This window comes from Gorilla gorilla, chromosome 11 (assembly GCF_029281585.2).
Source record: "Gorilla gorilla gorilla isolate KB3781 chromosome 11, NHGRI_mGorGor1-v2.1_pri, whole genome shotgun sequence".
NCBI lineage: Eukaryota > Metazoa > Chordata > Mammalia > Primates > Hominidae > Gorilla > Gorilla gorilla.
The window spans coordinates 81,451,794-81,475,488 of record NC_073235.2 but is presented as its reverse complement, the minus strand read 5'-3'; the positions used below and the strand labels follow the sequence as shown (position 1 = coordinate 81,475,488).

General features: G+C 37.0%; 1 protein-coding gene across 4 annotated transcripts in view; it reads left to right on the top strand.

Moving 5' to 3' along the window:
• CCDC141 (coiled-coil domain containing 141) overlaps window positions 1-23,695 on the top strand; it is a 219,622-nt gene that overhangs the window by 48,308 nt on the left and 147,619 nt on the right. For all 4 annotated transcript variants that reach the window (XM_019021976.4, XM_055380321.2, XM_055380322.2 and 1 more), the window contains exons 3-4: window positions 18,498-18,689; window positions 22,220-22,328. In XM_019021976.4, the coding sequence (XP_018877521.3) occupies window positions 18,498-18,689; window positions 22,220-22,328 (301 nt within the window). The remainder of the gene's footprint in view (window positions 1-18,497; window positions 18,690-22,219; window positions 22,329-23,695) is intronic.

Below are 23,695 nucleotides of genomic sequence, written 5' to 3'. Positions count from 1 at the left end.
GGAGTGGTGAGAGAGGGCATCCCTGTCTTGTGCCAGTTTTCAAAGGGAATGCTTCCAGTTTTTGCCCATTCAGTATGATATTGGCTGTGGGTTTGTCATAGATAGCTCTTATTATTTTGAAATATGTCCCATTAATACCTAATTTATTGAGAGTTTTTAGCATGAAGGGTTGTTGAATTTTGTCAAAGACTTTTTCTGCATCTATTGAGATAATCATGTGGTTTTTGTCTTTGGTTCTGTTTATATGCTGGATTACATTTATTGATTTGCGTATATTGAACCAGCCTCGCATCCCAGGGATGAAGCCCACTTGATCATGGTGGATAAGCTTTTTGATCTTTTTGATGTGCTGCTGGATTTGGTTTGCCAGTATTTTATTGAGGATTTTTGCATCAATATTTATCAAGGATATTGGTCTAAAATTCTCTTTTTTGGTTGTGTCTCTGCCCGGCTTTGGTATCAGAATGATGCTGGCCTCATAAAATGAGTTAGGGAGGATTCCCTCTTTTTCTATTGATTGGAATAGTTTCAGAAGGAATGGTACCAGTTCCTCCTTGTACCTCTGGTAGAATTCGGCTGTGAATCCATCTGGTCCTGGACTCTTTTTGGTAGGTAAACTATTGATTATTGCCACAGTTTTAGCTCCTGTTATTGGTCTATTCAGAGATTCAACTTATTCCTGGTTTAGTCTTGGGAGAGTGTATGTGTTGAGGAATGTATCCATTTCTTCTAGATTTTCTAGTTTATTTGTGTAGAGGTGTTTGTAGTATTCTCTGATGGTAGTTTGTATTTCTGTGGGATCGGTGGTGATATCCCCTTTATCATTTTTTATTGTGTCTATTTGATTCTTCTCTCTTTTTTTCTTTATTAGTCTTGCTAGCGGTCTATCAATTTTGTTGATCCTTTCAAAAAACCAGTTCCTGGATTCATTGATTTTTTGAAGGGTTTTTTGGGTCTCTATTTCCTTCAGTTCTGCTCTGATTTTAGTTATTTCTTGCCTTCTGCTAGCTTTTGAATGTGTTTGCTCTTGCTTTTCTAGTTCTTTTAATTGTGATGTTAGGGTGTCAATTTTGGATCTTTCCTGCTTTCTCTTGTGGACATTTAGTGCTATAAATTTCCCTCTACACACTGCTTTGAATGCGTCCCAGAGATTCTGGTATGTTGTGTCTTTGTTCTCGTTGGTTTGAAAGAACATCTTTATTTCTGCCTTCATTTCGTTATGTACCCAGTAGTCATTCAGGAGCAGGTTGTTCAGTTTCCATGTAGTTGAGCGGCTTTGAGTGAGATTTTTAATCCTGAGTTCTAGTTTGATTGCACTGTGGTCTGAGAGATAGTTTGTTATAATTTCTGTTCTTTTACATTTGCTGAGGAGAGCTTTACTTCCAACTATGTGGTCAATTTTGGAATAGGTGTGGTGTGGTGCCAAAAAAATGTATATTCTGTTGATTTGGGGTGGAGAGTTCTGTAGATGTCTATTAGGTCTGCTTGGTGCAGAGCTGAGTTCAATTCCTGGGTATCCTTGTTGACTTTCTGTCTCGTTGATCTGTCTAATGTTGACAGTGGTGTGTTAAAGTCTCCCATTATTAATGTGTGGGAGTCTAAGTCTCTTTGTAGGTCACTCAGGACTTGCTTTATGAATCTGGGTGCTCCTGTATTGGGTGTGTATATATTTAGGATAGTTAGCTCTTCTTGTTGAATTGATCCCTTTACCATTATGTAATGGCCTTCTTTGTCTCTTTTGATCTTTGTTGGTTTAAAGTCTGTTTTATCAGAGACTAGGATTGCAACCCCTGCCTTTTTTTGTTTTCCATTGGCTTGGTAGATCTTCCTCCATCCTTTTATTTTGAGCCTATGTGTGTCTCTGCACGTGAGACGGGTTTCCTGAATACAGCACACTGATGGGTCTTGACTCTTTATCCAATTTGCCAGTCTGTGTCTTTTAATTGGAGAATTTAGTCCATTTACATTTAAAGTTAATATTGTTATGTGTGAATTTGATCCTGTCATTATGATGTTACCTGGTGATTTTGCTCATTAGTTGATGCAGTTTCTTCCTAGTCTCGATGGTCTTTACATTTTGGCATGATTTTGCAGCGGCTGGTACCGGTTGTTCCTTTCCATGTTTAGCGCTTCCTTCAGGAGCTCTTTTAGGGCAGGCCTGGTGGTGACAAAATCTCTCAGCATTTGCTTGTCTGTAAAGTATATTATTTCTCCTTCACTTATGAAGCTTAGTTTGGCTGGATATGAAATTCTGGGTTGAAAATTCTTTTCTTTAAGAATGTTGAATATTGGCCCCCACTCTCTTCTGGCTTGTAGGGTTTCTGCGGAGACATCCGCTGTTAGTCTGATGGGCTTCCCTTTGAGGGTAACCCGACCTTTCTCTCTGGCTGCCCTTAACATTTTTTCCTTCATTTCAACTTTGGTGAATCTGACAATTATGTGTCTTGGAGTTGCTCTTCTTGAGGAGTATCTTTGTGGCGTTCTCTGTATTTCCTGAATCTGAACGTTGGCCTGTCTTGCTAGATTGGGGAAGTTCTCCTGGATAATATCCTGCAGAGTGTTTTCCAGCTTGGTTCCATTCTCCCCATCACTTTCAAGTACACCAATCAGACATAGATTTGGTCTTTTCACATAGTCCCATATTTCTTGGAGGCTTTGCTCATTTCTTTTTATTCTTTTTTCTCTAAACTTCCCTTCTCACTTCATTTCATTCATTTCATCTTCCATTGCTGATACCCTTTCTTCCAGTTGATCGCATTGGCTCCTGAGGCTTCTGCATTCTTCATGTAGTTCTCAAGCCTTGGTTTTCAGCTCCATCGGCTCCTTTAAGCACTTCTCTGTATTGGTTATTCTAGTTATACATTCTTCTAAATTTTTTTCAAAGTTTTCAACTTCTTTGCTTTTGGTTTGAATGTCCTCCCGTAGCTCAGAGTAATTTGATCGTCTGAAGCCTTCTTCTCTCAGCTCGTCAAAGTCATTCTCCATCCAGCTTTGTTCCATTCCTGGTGAGGAACTGCGTTCCTTTGGAGGAGGAGAGGCGCTCTGCATTTTAGAGTTTCCAGTTTCTCTGTTCTGTTTTTTCCTCATCTTTGTGGTTTTATCTACTTTTGGTCTTTGATGATGGTGATGTACAGATGGGTTTTCGGTGTGGATGTCCTTTCTGTTTGTTAGTTTTCCTTCTAACAGACAGGACCCTCAGCTGCAGGTCTGTTGGAATACCCTGCCACGTGAGGTGTCAGTGTGCCCCTGCTGGGGGGTGCCTCCCAGTTAGGCTGCTCGGGGGTCAGGGGTCAGGGACCCACTTGAGGAGGCAGTCTGCCGGTTCTCAGATCTCCAGCTGTGTGCTGGGAGAACCACTGCTCTCTTCAAAGCTGTCAGACAGGGACATTTAAGTCTGCAGAGGTTACTGCTGACTTTTTGTTTGTCTGTGCCCTGCCCCCAGAGGTGGAGCCTACAGAGGCAGGCAGGCCTCCTTGAGCTGTGGTGGGCTCCACCCAGTTCGAGCTTCCCTGCTGCTTTGTTTACCTAAGCAAGCCTGGGCAATGGCGGGCGCCCCTCCCCCAGCCTCGCTGCCGCCTTGCAGTTTGATCTCAGACTGCTGTGCTAGCAATCAGCGAGATTCCGTGGGCGTAGGACCCTCCGAGCCAGGTGTGGGATATAGTCTCGTGGTGCGCCGTTTTTTAAGCAGGTCTGAAAAGCGCAATATTGGGGTGGGAGTGACCCGATTTTCCAGGTGCGTCCGTCACACCTTTCTTTGACTCGGAAAGGGAACTCCCTGACCCCTTGCGCTTCTCAGGTGAGGCAATGCCTCGCCCTGCTTCGGCTCGCGCACGGTGCGCGCATCCACTGGCCTGCGCCCACTGTCTGGCACTCCCTAGTGAGATGAACCTGGTACCTCAGATGGAAATGCAGAAATCACCCATCTTCTGCGTCGCTCACGCTGGGAGCTGTAGACCGGAGCTGTTCCTATTTGGCCATCTTGGCTCCTCGTCTGAACACTTTCATATGAAAACTCCCACTGTTTTTTTTCTCAGGGAGTTTGTTTGCCATCTACCAACATCTTACATAGTTAACAGAAACAGATAACACTGAACAAAGGGACATTCACAGTTTGCTTAATTTCTTTTTCTCCTCCCCACCCCCATGTATGTTAAGATAAAAATAACAAATTGAATGATATCTCAAGTAATATTATCTGCCAATGAAATGCAAATGAACAAGCTGGTCTTTGTTCAGGGGAAGTGGGGAAGAACTCCAGTGAGGGAATTGATTGAGGAGAGACAGAAGTCATGGGCCATTGTTTCAGCCTTGAAGCTGCCTGAGAGGAAGTAATGATTCTCCTGGATAGTTGGTACCTGGACTGAGAGCTAGGCTGGCTTCTTTGTGGCTGTTGGAGGTGTATCCTCACTGGGATGACAGAGAAGAGGAAAATAAGGTTCTGTGTGATCTAGAAGCTAGAGAGGTACAGAGTATCCAGAGACGTATCTTGTATTAAGAAACACAAATACCACTGGGCATGGTGGCTCATGCCTATAATCCCAGCACTTTGGGAGGCCAAGGTGGGTGGATCACTTGAGGTCAGGAGTTCGAGACCAGCCTGGCCAACATGGTGAAACCCCATTCTACAAAAAAATACAAACATTAAGCAGGCTTGGTGGCACATGCCTATAGTCCCAGCTATGGGGGTCGGGGGAAGTAGAGGTTGCAGTGAGCTGAGATCGCACCACTGCACTCCAGCCTGGGCGACAGAGTGAGACTCTGTCTCAAAAAGAAAAGAAAAGAAAGAAAGAAACACAAACACAGTATTGAACCAGGGACAGGATGGTGAAACATAGGTCCCACACAGTCTTGTAGTATTATTTGTAACTTCTGGTAAAAAGATTGTTTATAATGTAATATGCTTGTTCATTACAATGTTACTTTTTGTTGTTTTTTAATAGGTGAATCACATATGTAAATAATCTCTAAATGCATCTCATCTTTGAATTAATTTGCTGTCTTTTCCTCCTGTAATATATACATTATAACGTATTTTAAAACTATTTAAACAATCCCAGTTTGTTACATTGTTTAATAATTTTCTAAACTTTTTTTTAAAAAAAATTCTCCAAATAATGTTCACAAGTATAAGAAAACCTATGAATGAGTTTTTGTGGAATAGTTTGGATCCATTTACCTGCATATTTTTCATTACAGATAGTCTAATTGGAGGGAAATCACTGTCAATTAATCATGTGTAGTTGAAAATATTTAAAGAAATTTGTTCATATTAGGTTTGAATAGAGCATTCCTAAAGTCTTCCCTAAATTGTAAGCTCTTTGGTGATTTAAAAGCTCTCAAGAAGCCAAAAATTTTTTTGTGGCTTTTAAGAATTTAGTCTTTAGGCCGGGGGCGGTGGCTCATGCCAGTAATCCCAGCCCTTTGGGAGGCCAAGGCAGGTGGATAACCTGAGGTCAGGAGTTCGAAACCAGCCTGGCCAACATGGCAAAACCCCATCTCCCTAAAAAATACAAAAATTAGTCAGGCACAGTGGCGCATGCCTATAATCCCAGCTACTAGGTGGGGCCAAGGCAGGAGGATGGCTTGAACCTGGGAAGCAGAGGTTGCAGTTAGCCAAGATCGTGCCACTGCACTCCAGCCTGGGCAACAGAGCGAGACTCTGTCTCAAAAAAAAAAATTTAGTCTTTAATGTTCTTTATTTAGGAAGCATTTTCAAGAAAATTTCAAGACATTTCAGGAAATCAATATCCAGATGTCATTCATAGAATAGAAATTTCAGATGGCATCTTCATCTTGACTCTGAAATGATTAATTACAGAAATGCTTGGCAGTAGAATTAGAATCAAATTAACAATAAAGTATTTATTAATTCAAATACAATTCTATCAAATACCATGGATAACAGTTCCATGAACAATTTTCACATATAATTTACCTATCAGCAAACGACTATTATTCTTAAAAATTGATCATTTGTATGCATTGTATGATTTTTTGAAACAAATGTATTAGAAAAATTATTAGCATCAGAAGAAGTAGCAGAAGATGATTATAAGCATTGGCAATATGGTGGCAATAATGACAACATATGTTTGCGCTCACATATGTTCATTTTCTTTTAGGGAGGGATGACCCAAGGATGCATAGAGAGGAATATATCAGTATCTCCCTAATCATTAATGCAGTCTTCAGCCCAAGGGAACTACAAATCCCAAAATGCAACATTTCATTCTTATTTTACCATGGATTTCAGAAACCAATAGACCAAATTTGATGAGGTAATGGATTTACTATGAAGCCCCAAATGCTAAGACTTGAACTTTATACAATGTAGACTTTTGCCAAGTTTACTACATTTCTACATTCAATTTTAAGTAGTAGATGTTTGTACCCTCCACTTCATCAGCATATGTGATACAATTATTTGTTTTCATATACAAAAAATAAATCATTTCACCATAGAGAATGAGTATGAAGTTTAAGAACAAAATGAATGATTGTGTTTTTATTCTGAAAAAAAGCAATTATTTTAAAAACATATTCTAACATACATGTTTTTTGACAGTAAATCATTGTTATTTGGATTCAGATTAAAATATCTTATGTTTTGAACTCTCATCATTTCTGAAATTGTCTTTGCAAGCTATCATGATTGGCATTCCATGTAGACATTTCAAATCAGAAATAAGTTTTTGTTTCCTCTTGTGGGTATGGTGTCCACTTAGTTTATTCCTACTGTGACTTCAATATGTTCCCTACAAGTGGTTGATAAATACACAATAATAATAGTAGTTAGAAGATACACAAAAAGATAAACATAATTAAAATAATAGCTAATATTTATTACATACTTACTATATTTGAGGCACTTTACTAAGAGCTTCCATGGATTACTTCATTTAATCGTCACAAAATCTTATAAGATAGTTATTATTAGTGTTCATATTTTATAACAGGCTGAGGCCTAGTGAGAAAAAGTAATTTATAAAATGTGCAGAGCTACTGCCTGGTGGAACCAGAATGTGGACTCCAGGGTCTGGTTCTTAATCACTATGTTATGCTGCATGCCATGCTTTGACAGGAGGTTTATTTCACAATGTGGCCACTCAAGGCAAATTCATCACCACCACTGGAGAAACAGCTCAATGTGCATGATTTTTTTGTTGTTGGAAAACATAATCTTTATACATGAAAGATAATATTATGTCAACATTTTCTTCATGACCAAAATTGTCTGCTTTTCATGAGAAGAAAAATTTTCAATTTTATTTTAGAAAGTTAATATAAGTGACAATATAAGGTTAATTCCATCCAAAAACAATCACTGGGCAAAATAGATCTTTATTGCATTTTCCGGATTGACTCAATCAACTTAAATGAGTAATTGCTCTACTGTTTACTTATGTTTCTGGCAGAATATCTTTTATAACTATTTTGAGTTCACAAAAAGAATATCAGTCCTACTCTATTTGTGAGAGGTATTATTTTGATGTGTTTGTGATGTTTCCTGGGAGCTTTACCCCATTCATTACAGTGTCCTTTCTGGTCTCAACCTTCTTTCTGGGGAGTGTAGTCTGATTTTGTTTACTTGTTACTCAAAAAATATTATTATTGACTGGACTCAGAAGTAGACGCTCTTGGAGAGGACAGGCTGCGTTTCTTAGTAATCTGCTCCTGGCATATTTTTTTGGCCTCCTTCATTCTTTTGGCCATGTATATGTCAGCTTGATATGGTGTGGTTGTGTCCTCACCCAAATCTCAATTGGAATTCCCATGTGTTGTGGGAGGGACCTGGTGGGAGATAATTGAATCATGGGAGTGGGTCTTTCCCGTGCTGTTCTCATGATAGTGAATAAGTCTTATGAGATCTGATGGTTTTAAAAATTGGAGTTTCCCTACAACAAGCACTCTCTTTGCCTGCTGCTATCCATGTAAGATGTGACTTGGTCCTCCTTGCCTTCTGCCTTGATTGCGAGGCTTCTCCAAACAGGTGGAACTGTGAGTTCTCCATTAAATCTCTTTTAAATTTCCCTGTCTCAGGTATGTCTTAATCAGCAGCATGAAAATGGACTAATACAGTAAATTGGTACCAGTAGAGTGGGCTGCTGCTGAAAAGATACCTGAAATGTGGAAGTGACTTTGGAACTGGGTAATAGACAGGGGTTGGAACCGTTTGGAGAGCTCAGAGGACAGGAAAATGTGGGACAGTTTGGAACTTCCTAGAAACTAGTTGAATGGCTTTGCCCAAAATGATGATAGAGATATGGACAATAAAGTCCAGGCTGATGTGGTCTCAGATGGAAATGAGGAACTTGTTGGGAACTGGAGCAAAGATGACTTTTGTTACGTTTGAGCAAAGAGACTGCTGACATTTTGCCCCTGCCCTATAGATTTGTGGAACTTTGAACTTGAGAGAGATGATTTAGGGCATATGGCTGAAGAAATTTTTAAGCAGCAAAGCATTCAAGAGGTGACTGGGTGCTGTTAAAGGCATTCAGTTTTATAAGGGAAGCAGAGCATAAAAGTTTGGAAAATTTGCAGGTTGACAATGTGACAGAAAAGAAAATCCCATTTTCTGAGAAGAGATTCAAGTTGGCTGCAGAAATTTGCATAAGTAATGAGGAGCTAATCCCCAAGAAAATGATGAAAATGTCTCCAGGGCATGTCAGAGGTCTTCACAGCAGCCCCTCCCATCACAGGCCCGGAGGCCTAGGAGGAAAAAGTGGTTTTGGGGGCCAGGCCAAGGGTCAGTGTGCTGTGTGCAGCCTAGGGACTTGGTGCCCTGCAACCGAGCCACTCCAGCCATGGCTGAAAGGGGCCAACACAGAGCTTGGGCTGTAGCTTCAGAAGGTGCAAACCTCAAACCTTGGCAGCTTCCACATGGTGTCAAGCCTGTGGGTACACAGAAGTCAAAAACTGGGCTTTCGGACCCTCTTCCTAGACTTCAGCAGATGTATGGAAATGTCTGGATGCCCATGCAGAAATTTGCCGCAGAGGCAGGGCCCTCATGGAGGTCACTGCTAGGGCAGTGCAGAAAGGAAATGTGGGGTTGGAGCCCACAAACAGAATACCTACTGGGGCATTGCCTAGTGGAGCTGTGAGAAGAGGCCCACTGTCCTCCAGACTCCAGAATGGTAGATCCGCTGACAGCTTGCAAATAGAAGCTGGAAAAGCCACAGACAATCAACGCCAACCAGTGAAAGCAGCCAGGAGGGAGGTTGTACCCTGTGAAGCCACAGGGGCAGATCTGCCTAAGTCCATGGGAACCCACCTCTTGCATCAGCGTGACCCAGATTTGAGACATGGAGTCAAAAAATATCATTTTGAAGCTTTAAGATTTGACTACTCTGCTAGATTTCGGACTTTCATGGGGCCTGTAGCCCCTTTATTTTGGCCAATTTATCCTATTTGGAATGGCTGTATTTAACCCAATGCCTGTACTCCCATTGTATCTAGGAAGTAATTAACTGCTTTTGATTCTACAGGCTCATAGGCAGAAGGGACTCGCCTTGTCTTGGATGAGACTTTAGACTGTGGACTTTTGAGTTAATGCTGAAATGAGTTAAGACTTTGGGGACTGTTGGGAAGGCATGATTGGTTTTCAATATAAGGACATGAGATTTGGGAGGGGCCAGAAGTGGAATAATATGGTTTGGATGTGTCCCCACCCAAATCTCATCTTGAATTCCCACATGCTGTGGGAGAGACCTGGTGGGAGGCAATTGAATCATGGGGTTAGGTCTTCCCTGTGCTGTTCTCATGATGGTGAATAAGTCTCATGAGATCTGATGGTTTTAAAAATGGGAGTTTCCCTACACAAGCCCTCTTTGCCTGGCACTATCCACATAAGATGTGACTTGCTCCTCCTTGCCTTCTGCTATGATTGTGAGGCTTCCCCAGTCATGTGTAACTGCGAGTACTCCATTAAACCTCTTTCCTTTGTAAATTCCCCAATCTCGGGTATGTCTTTATCAGCAACGTAAAAATGGACTAATACATAGCTTTTATTAGGTAATGCTAGGGTAACAAATAACCCCAAAATAGCAATGGCTTACAAATAACAGATTTTATCGTACCATGTTGGCTGCATGGTAACTGCAGTTCAGGTTTGTGTGTTTCCTTTATTTTAGAATCCAGGCTGAAGGAGTTTATTAGTCCGTTCTCATGCTCATAATAAAGACATACCCGAAACTGGCTAATTTATAAAGGAAAGAGATTTAATTGACTCACAGTTCAACATGGCTGGGGAGGCCTCAGGAAACTTTGATTACAATCACAGTGTAAGGGGATGCAAACACATCCTTCTTCACATGGTGGCAGCAAAGAGAAGTGCCGGCAAAAAGGGGGAAAAGCCACTTAAAAACCAACAGCTCTTGTGAGAACTCTCTCACTATCACAGGAACAGCAGCTTGGGGGTAACTGCCCCCATGATTCAATCATCTCCCACCAGGTCCCTCCCATGACATGTGGGAATTATGGGAACTACAATTCAAGATGAGATTTGGGTGAGGACACAGCCAAACCATATCAAGATGCAACCCCTATTTATGGAAAGAGCAATGATAGACTCACTCATTAGTTCTTAATACTTCTACTCAGAAATGGCACACAAAACTGTTCACAGTTTATTAGTCTAACCTAGTTGCATACAAGTCTGGCTTTAGGAGGCATAGAAGTACAGTCCTCTTACAGAGAGAAACAGCAAATAACTGGGAACAATAATATAATTAAGTGTGTAATGTGTCTTAGAGTATAATTTGGAAGGATAAGGAAGGAAAGGACTGTTCAAGAAGAATAATTGGAGACAACTTAGGTCCATGATTCCAGTACAGCAATGGCATGTGTTTTTTTTTTTTTTTCCTTTAAGAATAGGTCTATTTCTAAAAAAAAAAAAAAAAAAAAAAAAAAGGGTCTATTTTACATAATTGCAAAAATATAAAAATTTCTCCAATAATAAAAATAACATATTTTATTATAAAAAATTGAAAATATACAGAAAGATATAAATAAGAAGGTGAAATTAACTGGAAAACCCTAGGTAAATACCTAGAGAAATGAAAATATATGTCTACCCAAAAACTTGTACATAAATATTTATAGCAGGTTTATATATAGTAGTCAAAAATTGGAAACATCCAAATTTCTACAGGCAACTAAATAAACAAATTGGCATATTCATCTATTCTTTCGGGGACATACTTGAGAAATTATTCAATATTTTCCATGATGGTGGCAGTGATAATAGTGATGATGAGGCAGATGATGATAAGATTTTCTTGGGACAATTTTGGTAACATTTTAAAGAAAATTTTCCATTTTATCCCCGTTTTTGTTTTTATTTGCAGAAAATCCAAAACTTGTTATATGCATTTATAGCCCTCAATCTTAATATTATATAATTATGTTAAATAAAATATTTTAAATGATACATAATAATTGCACATATTTGTGGGGTACATGTGATATTTTGGTACATTTCTACACTGTATAATGATGAAGTCTTGGTAATTGAGATATCCATCACCTCAAACAGTTGTGATTTCTTTGTGTTGATGACATTAAAAATCTTCACTTTTAGTTATTTTGAAATATATAATAATTAACTATAGTCACTCTACTATCAAACACTAAGGCTTATTCCTTCTATCTAACTGTATTTTTGTACCCATTAGCCAACCTCTCTTTACCTCCTTCTTCCTTCTTACCCACCTAGCCTCTGGTAACCATCATTCTATTCTCTACCTTCATGAGATCTGCTTACGTTTTTTATGTATCATTTTGTTCTTTTTAAAATGTCAAAAGTTAAAAAAAATTTTGAAGAGACAAAATTCATATAACATAAAATTAACCATTTTAAAGTGTAAAATTCAGTGGCATTTAGTACATTCACAGTGCTGTGTGTGAAAAGTTCAATATAGAAATGAACTTCTGAAATTAAAATGTTTTATTTGGGACGAAAGTACTGCAATTCAGGGCATAAATGCAGACTGGCTGGTCTTCAGTATGTCTGAAAAACAAGGAGAAAGTTAGAGGTTTTATAAAAAGGAGAATATGTATTGCTGTTTGATAAATTTCATTGCCACTAGTAAGGTTTTGAGGAGTTGGTAAGCTCTGATTAGCAAGTGACGGTCGTGGGCAAAACTAGTCTCAGAGTTGCAGCAGGTTGTTTCAGTAGCCAATAGCTAAAACTGGTTTCAGGTTATGGTAGGCAGTTTCAGCTTGCAGACTTGCAGGGAATTACATTTTTGGGGCAATGTTTTGTGCCCTGAGTGGTTTTCCTCCCTGACCTCTCAACTCCATTTTTGTTGAGTATGACAAGAATGACCCAATTCATATGATCACCTTTCACATGTGCAGCCATCACCTCTATCTAGATCCAAAACCTTTCCATCAGCCCAAAAGAAAACCCTGTGCCCACTACATAGTGACTCCTTATTCACCCTTCCCCCAGCCCCTGGCAAGCACCATTCTGCTCTTTATTACTAAGATTTTACCTATTCTACATATTTCATGTAAGTGGAATCATCCATTATGTGACCTTTGGCGTTTCACTTTCACTTAGCATGTCTTAGAGGTTCACCAATGTTGTAGCATGTATTGGTCTCCCTTCCCTTCCATTCCCTTCCCTTCCCTTCCCTTCCCTTCCCTTCCCTCCCTTCCCCTCCCCTCTATTCCCCTCCCCTTCTCTTTTTTCCTTCCTTCCTTCCTTCCTCTCTCTCTTTCTTTCTCTCTCTCTCTTTCGTACTATGTATCAATACTCCCTCATATGGATATAGTACATTTTGTTCATCCATTCACCAGTAAATGGACACTTGGATTGTTTCTGTCTTTTGGCTATTGTGAATACTGCTGCTGTTAATATGCGTGTGCATGCTTTTGTGTGGACATATGCTTTAATTCCTGTGGATATATGCCTAGGAGCATAATTTCTTGGTCATATGGTAATTCTATGTTTGACTTTTTGAGGAAATGCCAACATGCTTTTTTAAAGCAGCTGTACCATTTTATATTATCATCAGCTATGTACATGGATTCCAATTTTCTCCATGTTCTTGCCAACACTTGTTATTTTTCTTTTTTCTTTCTTTTTTTTTTTTTTTTTGAGATGGAGTTTCGCTCTTGTTGTCCAGCCTTGAGTGCAATGGTGCAATCTCAGCTCAGTATAACCTTTGCCTCCCAGGTTCAAGTGATTCTCCTGCCTTAGCCTCTCGAGTAGCTGGGATTACAGGCATGTGCTACCATGCCCAGCTAATTTTGTATTTTTAGTAGAGATGGGGTTTCTCCATGTTGGTCAGGCTGGTCATGAACTCCTGACCTCAGGTGATCCGCCTGCCTCAGCCTCCCAAAGTGCTGGGATTACAGGTGTGAACCACTGTGCCCGGCCTCCTTTTTTTTTTTTTTTTTTTTTTAAGATTATAGCTATCCTAGTGGGTGTGAAGTGACATCTCGTTGTACTTTTGGTTTGCATTTTTCTAAGACTAATCATTTGAGCATCTTTGTGTGCACTTGTTTGCCATTTATATATCTTTGTTGGAGAAATGTCTTTTCAAGTCCGTTGCCCATTTTATGATTGTATTGTTGTCCTTTCTGTTTTATTTATTTATTTATTTATTTATTTATTTATTTTTATTTTTTTGAGGCGGGGTCTTGCTCTCTCACCCAGGCTGGAGTACAGTGGTATGGTCTCAGCTCACTGCAACCTCTACCTCCTGGGCTCAAGCAATTCTCCTGCCTCAGCCTCCTGAGTAACTAGGATTACAGGTGCCCACCACCACGCCTGGCTAATTTTTGAATTTTTAGTACAGATGGAGTTTCAACATGTTGGCCAGGCTGGTCTCGAACTCCTGACCTCAAGTGACCTGCCTGCCTCGGCCTCTCAAAGAGCTGGGATTACAGGCATGAGCCACTGCGCCCAGCCCCTTTCTATTGTTAAGTTGAAAGAGCTCTTTGTATATTCTGAATACTAGATGCTTATCAGATATATCATTTGCAAACATTTTCTCCCATTCTAAGGATTTTCTTTTTACTTCTTTGATAATGTCCTTTGTACACAAAAGTCTTAATTTTGATGAAGTCCAATTTATCTGTTTGTTGTTGTTGTTGCTTATGCTACTGGTGTCGTATCTAAAAAACTATTGGCAAATTCAAGGTGATGAAAATTTACTTACAAAATTCTTCTAAAAATTTCATAGTTTTAGCTTTTACATTGAGATCACTGATACATTTTGAGTTAATTTTTATATGGTATGAAAGGTAATAATTCAATTTTATTCTTTTACATGTGAATATCTAGTTGTTCTAGCTCCACTAGTTTGAGACTACTCTTTCCTAATTGAATGGTCCTGGCACCATCGTTGAAAATCAATTGGCCATAGACATACAGGTATATTTCTGAACTCTCAATTCTAGGCCATTGCCGTATATGTCTATCCTTATGTCAATACACCATTTTGACTACTGTTGCTTTGTAGTAAGTTTTGAAATTTAGAAGTGTGAGTCCTCTGAATTTGTTCTTTTTCAAGATTGTTTTGACTGTTATGGTCCCCTTACAAGTCCATATAAATATGAGGATTATCTCTTCAATTTCTGTCAAAAAGCCTGTGAAATAAAATTTTTATATTGATTACATTGAATCTGTGGATTACTTTAGACAGTATTGCTTTTTAACAACACTAAGTCTTCCAACTCATAAACATGGGTTCTCTTTCCATTTATTTAGGTCTTCTTCAATTTCTTTCAGTAATGATTTTTAGTTTTCAATGTACAAGTCTTTCACCTCCTTGGTTAAATGTATTCCTAGGTATTTCATTCTTTCTGATGCTCTTATAAGTGGAATTCTTGATTTCCTTTTTAGATTGTTCATTTCTTTATAAAGAAACACAACCAATTTTTTTGTTATTGATCTTATACTCTGTAACTTTGCTGAATTTATTAAGTAGCTTTAGCATCATTTCTTCTTTAAACATTTGGTAGAATTCACCAGCGTAGTCACCTGGGCTTACTGCTTTCTTATTTGGAACGTTATTAATTATTGATTTAATTTTTTAATAGATATAGGCTTGTTCACATTACCTATTTTTTCTTGTGTGAGTTTTGGTAGATTGTGTCTTTCAAGGAATTTGTCCATTTCATCTCAGTTATCAAATTTGTGGACATAGAGCCATTTATAGTATTCCTTTTTATCCTTTTAATATCCATGGGATCAGTAGTTATGGACCCTTTTTCATTTCCAATATTAGTAATTTGTTTCTTTTCTCTTTCTTTCTTTCTTGATTAGCCTGACTAGAGATTTATCAATTTTATTGATCTTTTCTTAGAACTCATTTTTGCTTTCATTGATTTTCTCTATTGTTTTCATTTCATTGATTCCTCCTCTAATTTTTATTATTTTCTTCTGTTTACTTAAGATTTAATTTACTCTCTTTCTCTAGTTCCTATGGTAAAAACTCAGAAGACTGATTTAGGTTTTCTCTCTCTCTCTCTCTCTCTCTCTCTCTCTCTATATATATATATATATATATATACACACACACACACATTCAATGTTACAAATTTTTCTTTAAGCACTGCTTTTGTTTCATCTTAAAAATTTTGATACATCATATTTTCATTTTCTCATTTAGTTCAAAATATTTGTATTTCCCTGAGACTTCTTCTTGGACCCATGTGTTATTTTAAAGTGTGTTGTTTAATATTAAAATATTGGGGTATTTTTGGCTGTATTTCTGTTGACATTTAGTTTAATTCTTTTGTGGTCTGAGAGTATATTTGTATGATTTCTGTTTTTAAAATTTTGGTAAGGTATGTTTTATGGCCCAGGATATGGCCTATCTTAATGAATGTTCTATGTAAGCTTGAGAGGAAAGTGTGTTATGCATTGTTGGCAGAATTATTCTACAAATGCCAATTAGATCAAGTTGACTAATGGTGCTGTTCAGTTCATCTATATGCTTAATAATTTTTGGCCTGCTGGATATAATGATTACTGATAGAAGGATGTTGAAGTCTCTATTATAGCATATTTATCTATTTCTGCATGTAGTTCTATTTATTTTTGCCTCATATATTTTGAATCTCTGTTGTTAGGCTCATACCCATTTAGAATTGTCATGCCTTCTTGTAGATTGACTCCTTTATTATTATGTAACACCCATCTTAGTCTCAAATAATATTCCTGGCTCTAAAATATTCTCTGTCTAGAATTAACATAGCTACTCAGCTTTCTTCAGACTAGTGTTAGCATGGTACATCTTTCTCTGTCCATTTACCTTTTTTTTCATCCAGCTTTATTGAGGTATAATTGACAAATAAAAATTGTATACACCTAAGTTGTACAATATGATGTCTTGAGGTATGTATACATTGCAAAATAATTAACACATGTTAAATTAATTGAGCTAATTGACATATCACCTCACATTGTTACTCCAATTCATTTACTTTTAATGCACCTCTGCCTTTATATTTGGAGTAGGTTTCTTGTAGACAATGTATACTTGAGTCTTATTATTCTTATCCACTCTAATAGTTTCTGCTGAACCCAGGAGGGGTAGAGCAAGGGCACGTAAAAATATCTCAAAGCTTTTCTACCATTTTTAAGTCACCTTTTTCTTGCTTCAGCCTTAGTTTGGTTGCTGTAAATCTTTGACTACTTTCCAGAGTTCTAACAAAATTAGGACAGTTTTTGCTTGCATTTTTTTTTTCTTTTTTTGAGACAGAGTCTCGCTCTGTTGCCCAGGCTGGAGTGCAGTGGCATGATCTCAGCTCACTGCAAGCTCCACCTCCTGAGTTCACGCCATTCTCCTGCCTCAGCCTCCAGAGTAGCTGGGACTACAGGCGCCCACCACCAAGCCCGGCTAATTTTTTTGTATTTGTAGTAGAGATGGGGTTTCACTGTGTTAGCCAGGATGGTCTCCATCTCTTGACCTCGTGATCTGCCCGCCTCGGTCTCCCAGCGTATTTTGATGTTTCTCTACAGGAATGGTCACTTGAAGCTATCTACTCTCCAATTTTTATTGACATCTTTCAGCTGTTTTAATATTTCATTGGGTTTTTTAATTAATCAAAACTTAAAAAATCAATTCTAATACTTTAATCTAACCTGCTAATTTCTGATTTTGTATTAAATCAGTTTATCCCCCTTAATTTGTTTATTTTTTAAATAATTTAGACCTAGATGTTGAGATTATGTTCTTTCTTTAAAAACAAGTTGTCTAATACTATGTATTTTATCTGAGCATAAGGTTAGCTATATATTTAAAGTTTTTAAATGTAGTAGCCTTATTATTACTTTTAAAAGCAGTCCATAATTGTAGTTCTTATTTAGTTCTTATTATCTATTTGTTTGATGTAAGACTGGTTATATCTACTTGAAATATTTCAGTGCCACAGATACAAAGGTTCATGAGTGTCTTTACTGTGGATTGCACTATTTATCATTATAAATGCCATTTTAAAGCATCAGTGATTTTTGTTTTGATTCTAATTTATTCAGTATTATAGTCCTGCTTTCTCTTGTCTGTCTTTGCCTGATATAGCTCACCTCTTTGTTTTCAAAAAGTATTTCTTTTTAGGGATACTCTAGCAAACACAAATTGGTTGAATTTTGTTGCCTTTTTTTCCTCACTCTGATAGTGTTTGTCTTTTTGTTTAAAGAGTTAACTCATCCACATTTTTTGTGTTAATTGATATTTAATTATGTACTTGTCATTATGTTTGTGTGTGTCCTTATGAACCTGCTCTTATTTCTTTTGTTTTCTTTGTTGTATTTTTCTTTATCACGTTTTTAAGTTCCTTTTTATGTTGATATTTTAGAATTTATTCATACTATTTTAGTCTACTGTACTCTTTAAAAATTATGCCTTTATTTTGGTGTCAACTTCAAGAATTATATGGAACTTATTGAATCCTCCTATCCCTGAATGAGACAATTATGTAAGCACATGTTGCTTTTCATTTTTCATATTTTGTTCAAACAGTAGATAATGTTGGTTATAGATATCTTAATTTTTAAATTATGACTATTCTGGTTTAAAAATCTACTCTTAATATTTACATTAATCGTCACGGTCATATTAACAACTAATGACAATTATTTGCAATAAACTAAGCTTTACTGGGCTTGTTTCTCACAACCTTTATTCTTGATCACTCTTCTAGGTGTATTCTTATTACTTTTCTTATTTTTTTGGAATTGTGAGATTAACATAATATTCTATACCCCTTGGGAATGTAGACATGTGTCTTTGACAGATGTCAGCAGTGTTTGGACAATGTTTAAATGTGAATGCCTTTAGCCTGGCCATGCTTCCTGGCTCACCTCAATCCTGATCGCTCCTTCCTTCCTGTTTGATACACCTTCTTGCATAACAGTTTGTGTTTATAAATTCTGTTTCCTAGACTACATGCAATTTCTACTATCCAAGTGTTTAAAATGTGATCCTGTGTTCTTACATTAAGTTAACACCCTGCCTTATGCCTTTTTCTTTTGTACTTAGGCTTTGGAAGATCGGGTATGGGAACTCTTGCAGGAAGCAGACAAGACAGCTGAAGAGAACAAGGATCAGAGTCAGGTCTATGATGCCATGGCCGAGACCCTGGGTGAAGCATGGGCAGCTCTGGTGTCCATGCTTGAAAGAAGAACGGAGCTCCTTAGGTTGACTTCTGAATTTTTTGAAAATGCCTTAGAGGTTTGTACTTTAAAAAACTTCTCCCTTCCCCACATCAGAGCAAATGAATAGCACTCCTGAAAATGTTTATTTTTTCATAAATAGACATTGCAAGCAGTTAAAAAAATGGCAGATTCTGGCTAACACAGTGAAACCCCGTCTCTACTAAAAAATACAAAAAATTAGCCAGGCGTGGTGGCGGGCACCTGTAGTCCCAGCTACGCGGGAGGCTGAGGCAGGAGAATGGCGTGAACCCGGGAGGCGGAGCTTGCAGTGAACCGAGATCGCGCCACTGCACTCCAGCCTGGGCGACAGAGCGAGACTCCGTCTCAAAAAAAAAAAAAAAAAAAAAAAAAAATGGCAGAATAACCAAAACATACATACACAATATATTTAATTTTTGATTGTCAAAAAATAAAATTATTACTATTTTAAGAGTAGATCTTCAAACAAAAACAAAGTACAGTTAAATAACTAAAATTTGGTAAAATATTAAGTAATAATGGGAACACTCATAAGTCATTACAATTATTTCCCTCTATAGAAGGTAGTAATACAGTGACTAAATCAAACAATTACCCTGATTGTAGGATTACTAAGAAATGCTGGTCTAGAGTGTGGTTCTTGGCTAAAAGTTGGAGAATAAAATTTCCTTTTGCTGCCTATGTTTTAAAAAGGCAATTATAGAATATTCCATAGGATATTTGATTCATAAATATAGCATTTTATGAGTACTTTCCTAAGGCGTATAGTTGATTTTCCATAGTTTGAACACCTTACAAGAGAAGGAAAAAGTCCTCCTAGACCTAAGAAGGTCATGTCTCCATGTGATTTTTCTCGAATTCTACAATTTTTTGAGGTTTCTAATTTCAAAATGTGAGAGTTCAAAGAACATTATCAAAAGAGGTGTTATATTTGGTATAAGGCAGTTATTGGAAATTTCACTTTTAACTTCTGTGTCAAGTGGCAGCCCATTCATTTTGATGTAAGAGCACTGCTTCATTATGATAAAGCATTAGCTTTGAAAAATATGACATTTTAAACTAGAAATTCAGGACTTAAATCCAAAATAATGAAGGAAAGAAGATTAGTAATAGAAACTAAAAATTGGAGTAGGCAATCTCATGCATCATGAACTTGTTTAAAAGCAAAAGGGAGGAATAAAAACCTTATTATCACTTTCAAGGCTTGTTTTTCACAATTTGAACACCGAAGTTTAACTCATTTCAGAGACCATCTTGGAAAAAGTTTCATACACCATCTTTCTTCCCTGAAAAGAAATGAAACAGCTGAAATACACCTACAGAGGCCAAATTATAGATATATCTGATTCATTCTATCTTAGTAAGTAGGGTATAGGTGTCAACTGTCCTTGAAACTCAGCTCTTTTGAGCCCAGGAAATTTTCTTTTTTTCTAGCATTAGAGCAATATTTGTTTCTCACTGTGTTTTAGTTTTAATGTAGCTTATTTTCTCCATGATGAGTAAATTCCTTTCAGATATAACATGAAGTAAAAGGAAATAGTAGGCCAAACCATGATTAAGCCCAACACTCTTATACTTGCGTGAGCTTTTATTGAATCTAGTGAAAAGACTAATTATTTTTTGCATTATCCTGTTTCCAATTTTGTGGATCACTTCATACTAAACTGAAGACGAACTCCTATATAATCCTTATGTCCCCTTTGTATGCCAAAGCCATTTTTATTAGTGATAAAAGAGAGTGGAGAAAGGAAAATACTGATAAAAGTAAACAGAACTTTAGGAAAACTTTTTCTGAGTGAAGCATTGTTTGCTTATTGGTTCATTTATTTTTAATTTTATAACAAGCTGAAATATAAATATAAGTTAAACAGTGACCCTGGAACTTTTTGTAATGTTCTGCAGGTAACAAACAAACTACCTGCTAGGAATTTTCTTTTCTTTTTGAAGATTCTCTTTAAATAATATTTTAAAAATCAGTTATTAGAAATTGAATTAGAGATGTAAATGATGTGGATATGACCCCCTTATTGAATTATGTGCATGTAGGAGTTTTTGAGAAATGAAAAATTACTAATAATTGCATGGCTGATCATTATTACAAGATTATTTCAGGCTCACAGACATAACTGTCAGTTGGGTTATTCTCACCTCGAACACTGTGCTATAATTTAGGAACACTGCCCCTGATTGGCAGCAGCAGATGTCCATCAGGTTGTTCTAATAGGATGACAGAGGCCTTCCTTGCATTTCCAAAACATGTCCCATGCTCTTCAGTCTCTCTCTCATCATTCTGTTTCGCTTATAATTGGATTTCATATGGCTGTTGTAATAAACTACAGTCAATTGTGTTAATCAAATAGTTATATTAAAATATTAAGAATCCCCAAATTCAAAAATGATAGTTTGGAGAAGACTTGAAACAGAAGATAAGTACCGTGGTAAGCTTCTATGTCTGATACTTTTCCCTAATTACTTTATTCTAAACCCAATCCAAAGGTGGATATATTAAAATGCTCATATAAATTGTGATAATTACTGCTGAATCTTAGTGCTAAAACAAGCCAACTATTTGTCTACCACTATAGACATACTGTGACAGGATAATCAAATATATTTTGCCATTCTAAAATTTGTTTCTAAGATTATTTTCCTGAGCATTTTAACATCACGTTAATCATCTCTCTCAATCTCCCGCTGCCTCTATGGAGAAAAAGAAAAAAGACAGACCAGTTATATTCCTCACCATTTAGAGTGTGAAATTACTATGCATTTTCCTTGAAACAGAGAATAAATTTCTCACTTGTCATTCTTGCTCCACCTAATCTCATTTTATTTATAGATGTAATGCATACAAATTATTGATAAAAATGCAAACAGAATTACAAATTATAGATTTAAATATTAAAATTTTACCTCCTCTCACTCATCCTTAATTTCATTTCTTCTCATTAAGTCACCATTTGGTGTGTATTTTTTGAGACCAATTTCTATACAAATATATATTTTTTTGCTTTGTATAAAATATAGGATTAGACTATGTATTATTCAGAAACTTGCATATTTCACTGCTAAGTTCAATTATAGAGGGAAAAAATAACTATACTTCAACCTTCTCTCTAAGTGAGTTCCTAAGCTACATTTACTTGTAAATGTGTAGATTGCTTTTTAGTTAACCTTTTCTTGGTTTCCCTTAGCTAACTTTCTGCTTATTCTTAACTAAGTGCCTTAGAATGTTGAAAGTGACTGTATACATAGAACACTATAATTTTGGTTGAAAAATTTAATAGGCATTTGGACAGTAAACAGGTTGGTTTATTTCAGCATATATAATTAGGTATGAAAGGAGAAGAAAGTTCTTACCAATGACACTTTGTAAATTGACCACATGCAAACACACACCCTCACGCAAACACTGTAAGCCAAAACACACAAACACATACAAACATATGCACTTGCACAATCACACATCCTCAGTTGGGCTGCTAATTTATGAAAAACATCTCCGGGTAACTAACAATGGCACATTAATTTTTATACAAATGTCTTTCCTCTGTATTTCTATTGTAGTTTGCTATTAAAATAGACCAAGCTGAAGATTTCCTCCAGAATACTCATGAGTTTGAGAGTGCTGAGTCCTTAAAATCACTTCTTCAGCTTCATGAACATCATACTAAAGGCAAGAAATACGTTTATTTCTCACAGAAGTGTTTAGAGGTTTTAAAAGATGTTAATGTGAGAATGCTTATGTATGATAGTGTATTTTAAATTGATCTATTTATGTTTACCTCAGCTTGTTCCAAGAAAAGTTAAAGCTTCATTTTTAATCATCTTCTGAAAGAAAGAACTAGTTGTGAATATTCTGAGAGGATGGTAGAGGATATGCCTCCAGGAGATTCTGTTATTTGGTCTGCTAGAGTTTAGCTCCTGAGGACAGAGGCCATTTCTACCTTGTTCATCCCTTTACCCTTAGCATCTAGCAAGGTTCCTGCCACATAGTAGATCCTCAAGAAATTTTCTTAGTTGAATAAATCATTGAATTCAGTGAATGTTCCTTCTAAGGGTCAATAAATGAAGGTAATTCTTTAAAAAGCAGGTCTGAATCAGCAAAATTCCTCTTTCACTATTGCAGTTAAAAAAATGGAACAGTGGATTTTTCCAGATGAAAATCTAATAAAACACTCTACAAAAAGATTTTCAGTTCCCTCTGAACAACTAGAAAGATAGTCTAGTTGTTAACCAACAATTTGTATGCCAAGCCTTTCTACAAGAATTTGGTGTGGGCCAGGAGTGGAGTAGGGAAACGCATTTGTGGAAGAGTAGTAGTTACCTGTCATCTTTTGCAATGGAAGGAGGTTAGATAAATTGATAGAAACAACCGTTTCTTTTCTGCCTAATATGTCTTCTAATTTTACTGCCAAATAGAATAGGGTCTGGATAGAAAGGTTTCTTGAATTCATTTGTCACAGTTCTAACTTGACTTCTAGCTCCACCAGCCTGTCATTCTGGATAGGACCAAAAGGTGTTTTAAAGTCACAAATAGATTTAGTGTTTATATTACCCTTCAAAAGACTCTAGACAATAGATCATTATGATAAATTACTTATTACAACTTTCTAAAACTCAAAGATTAAAGGACTCAATCTTTCCTATGTAAGATTAAAGGACTCAAGCTTTCCTATGTAAATTCTTATGAGATCCTACCAAATACATATATATAATTTCCACTGATTATTGTTCTATAGGACCTATCACTAATAGGTATTATAAAAAGCATCAAAAGTTGGTGCTTTAAAGCAACAGTTGCCCATTATTATACAGCAGTACTAATCTAGCTAGGTCCAAAGGAAATGAATAGAATCACGTGAAATTCCTCCTAGGAGACTGGAAAGCAACAGATGGGTTCTGTAGTCTCAATTCAATCTTTTTTCAACCAACATGATCATCACACAGCAGTTTTACCTCCAGAAACCTGACAATGACGGATGCTATTATTGAAGAGTTTCAATACTGAGGCAATCAAATGAAAGCATTCTCCAGAGGGAC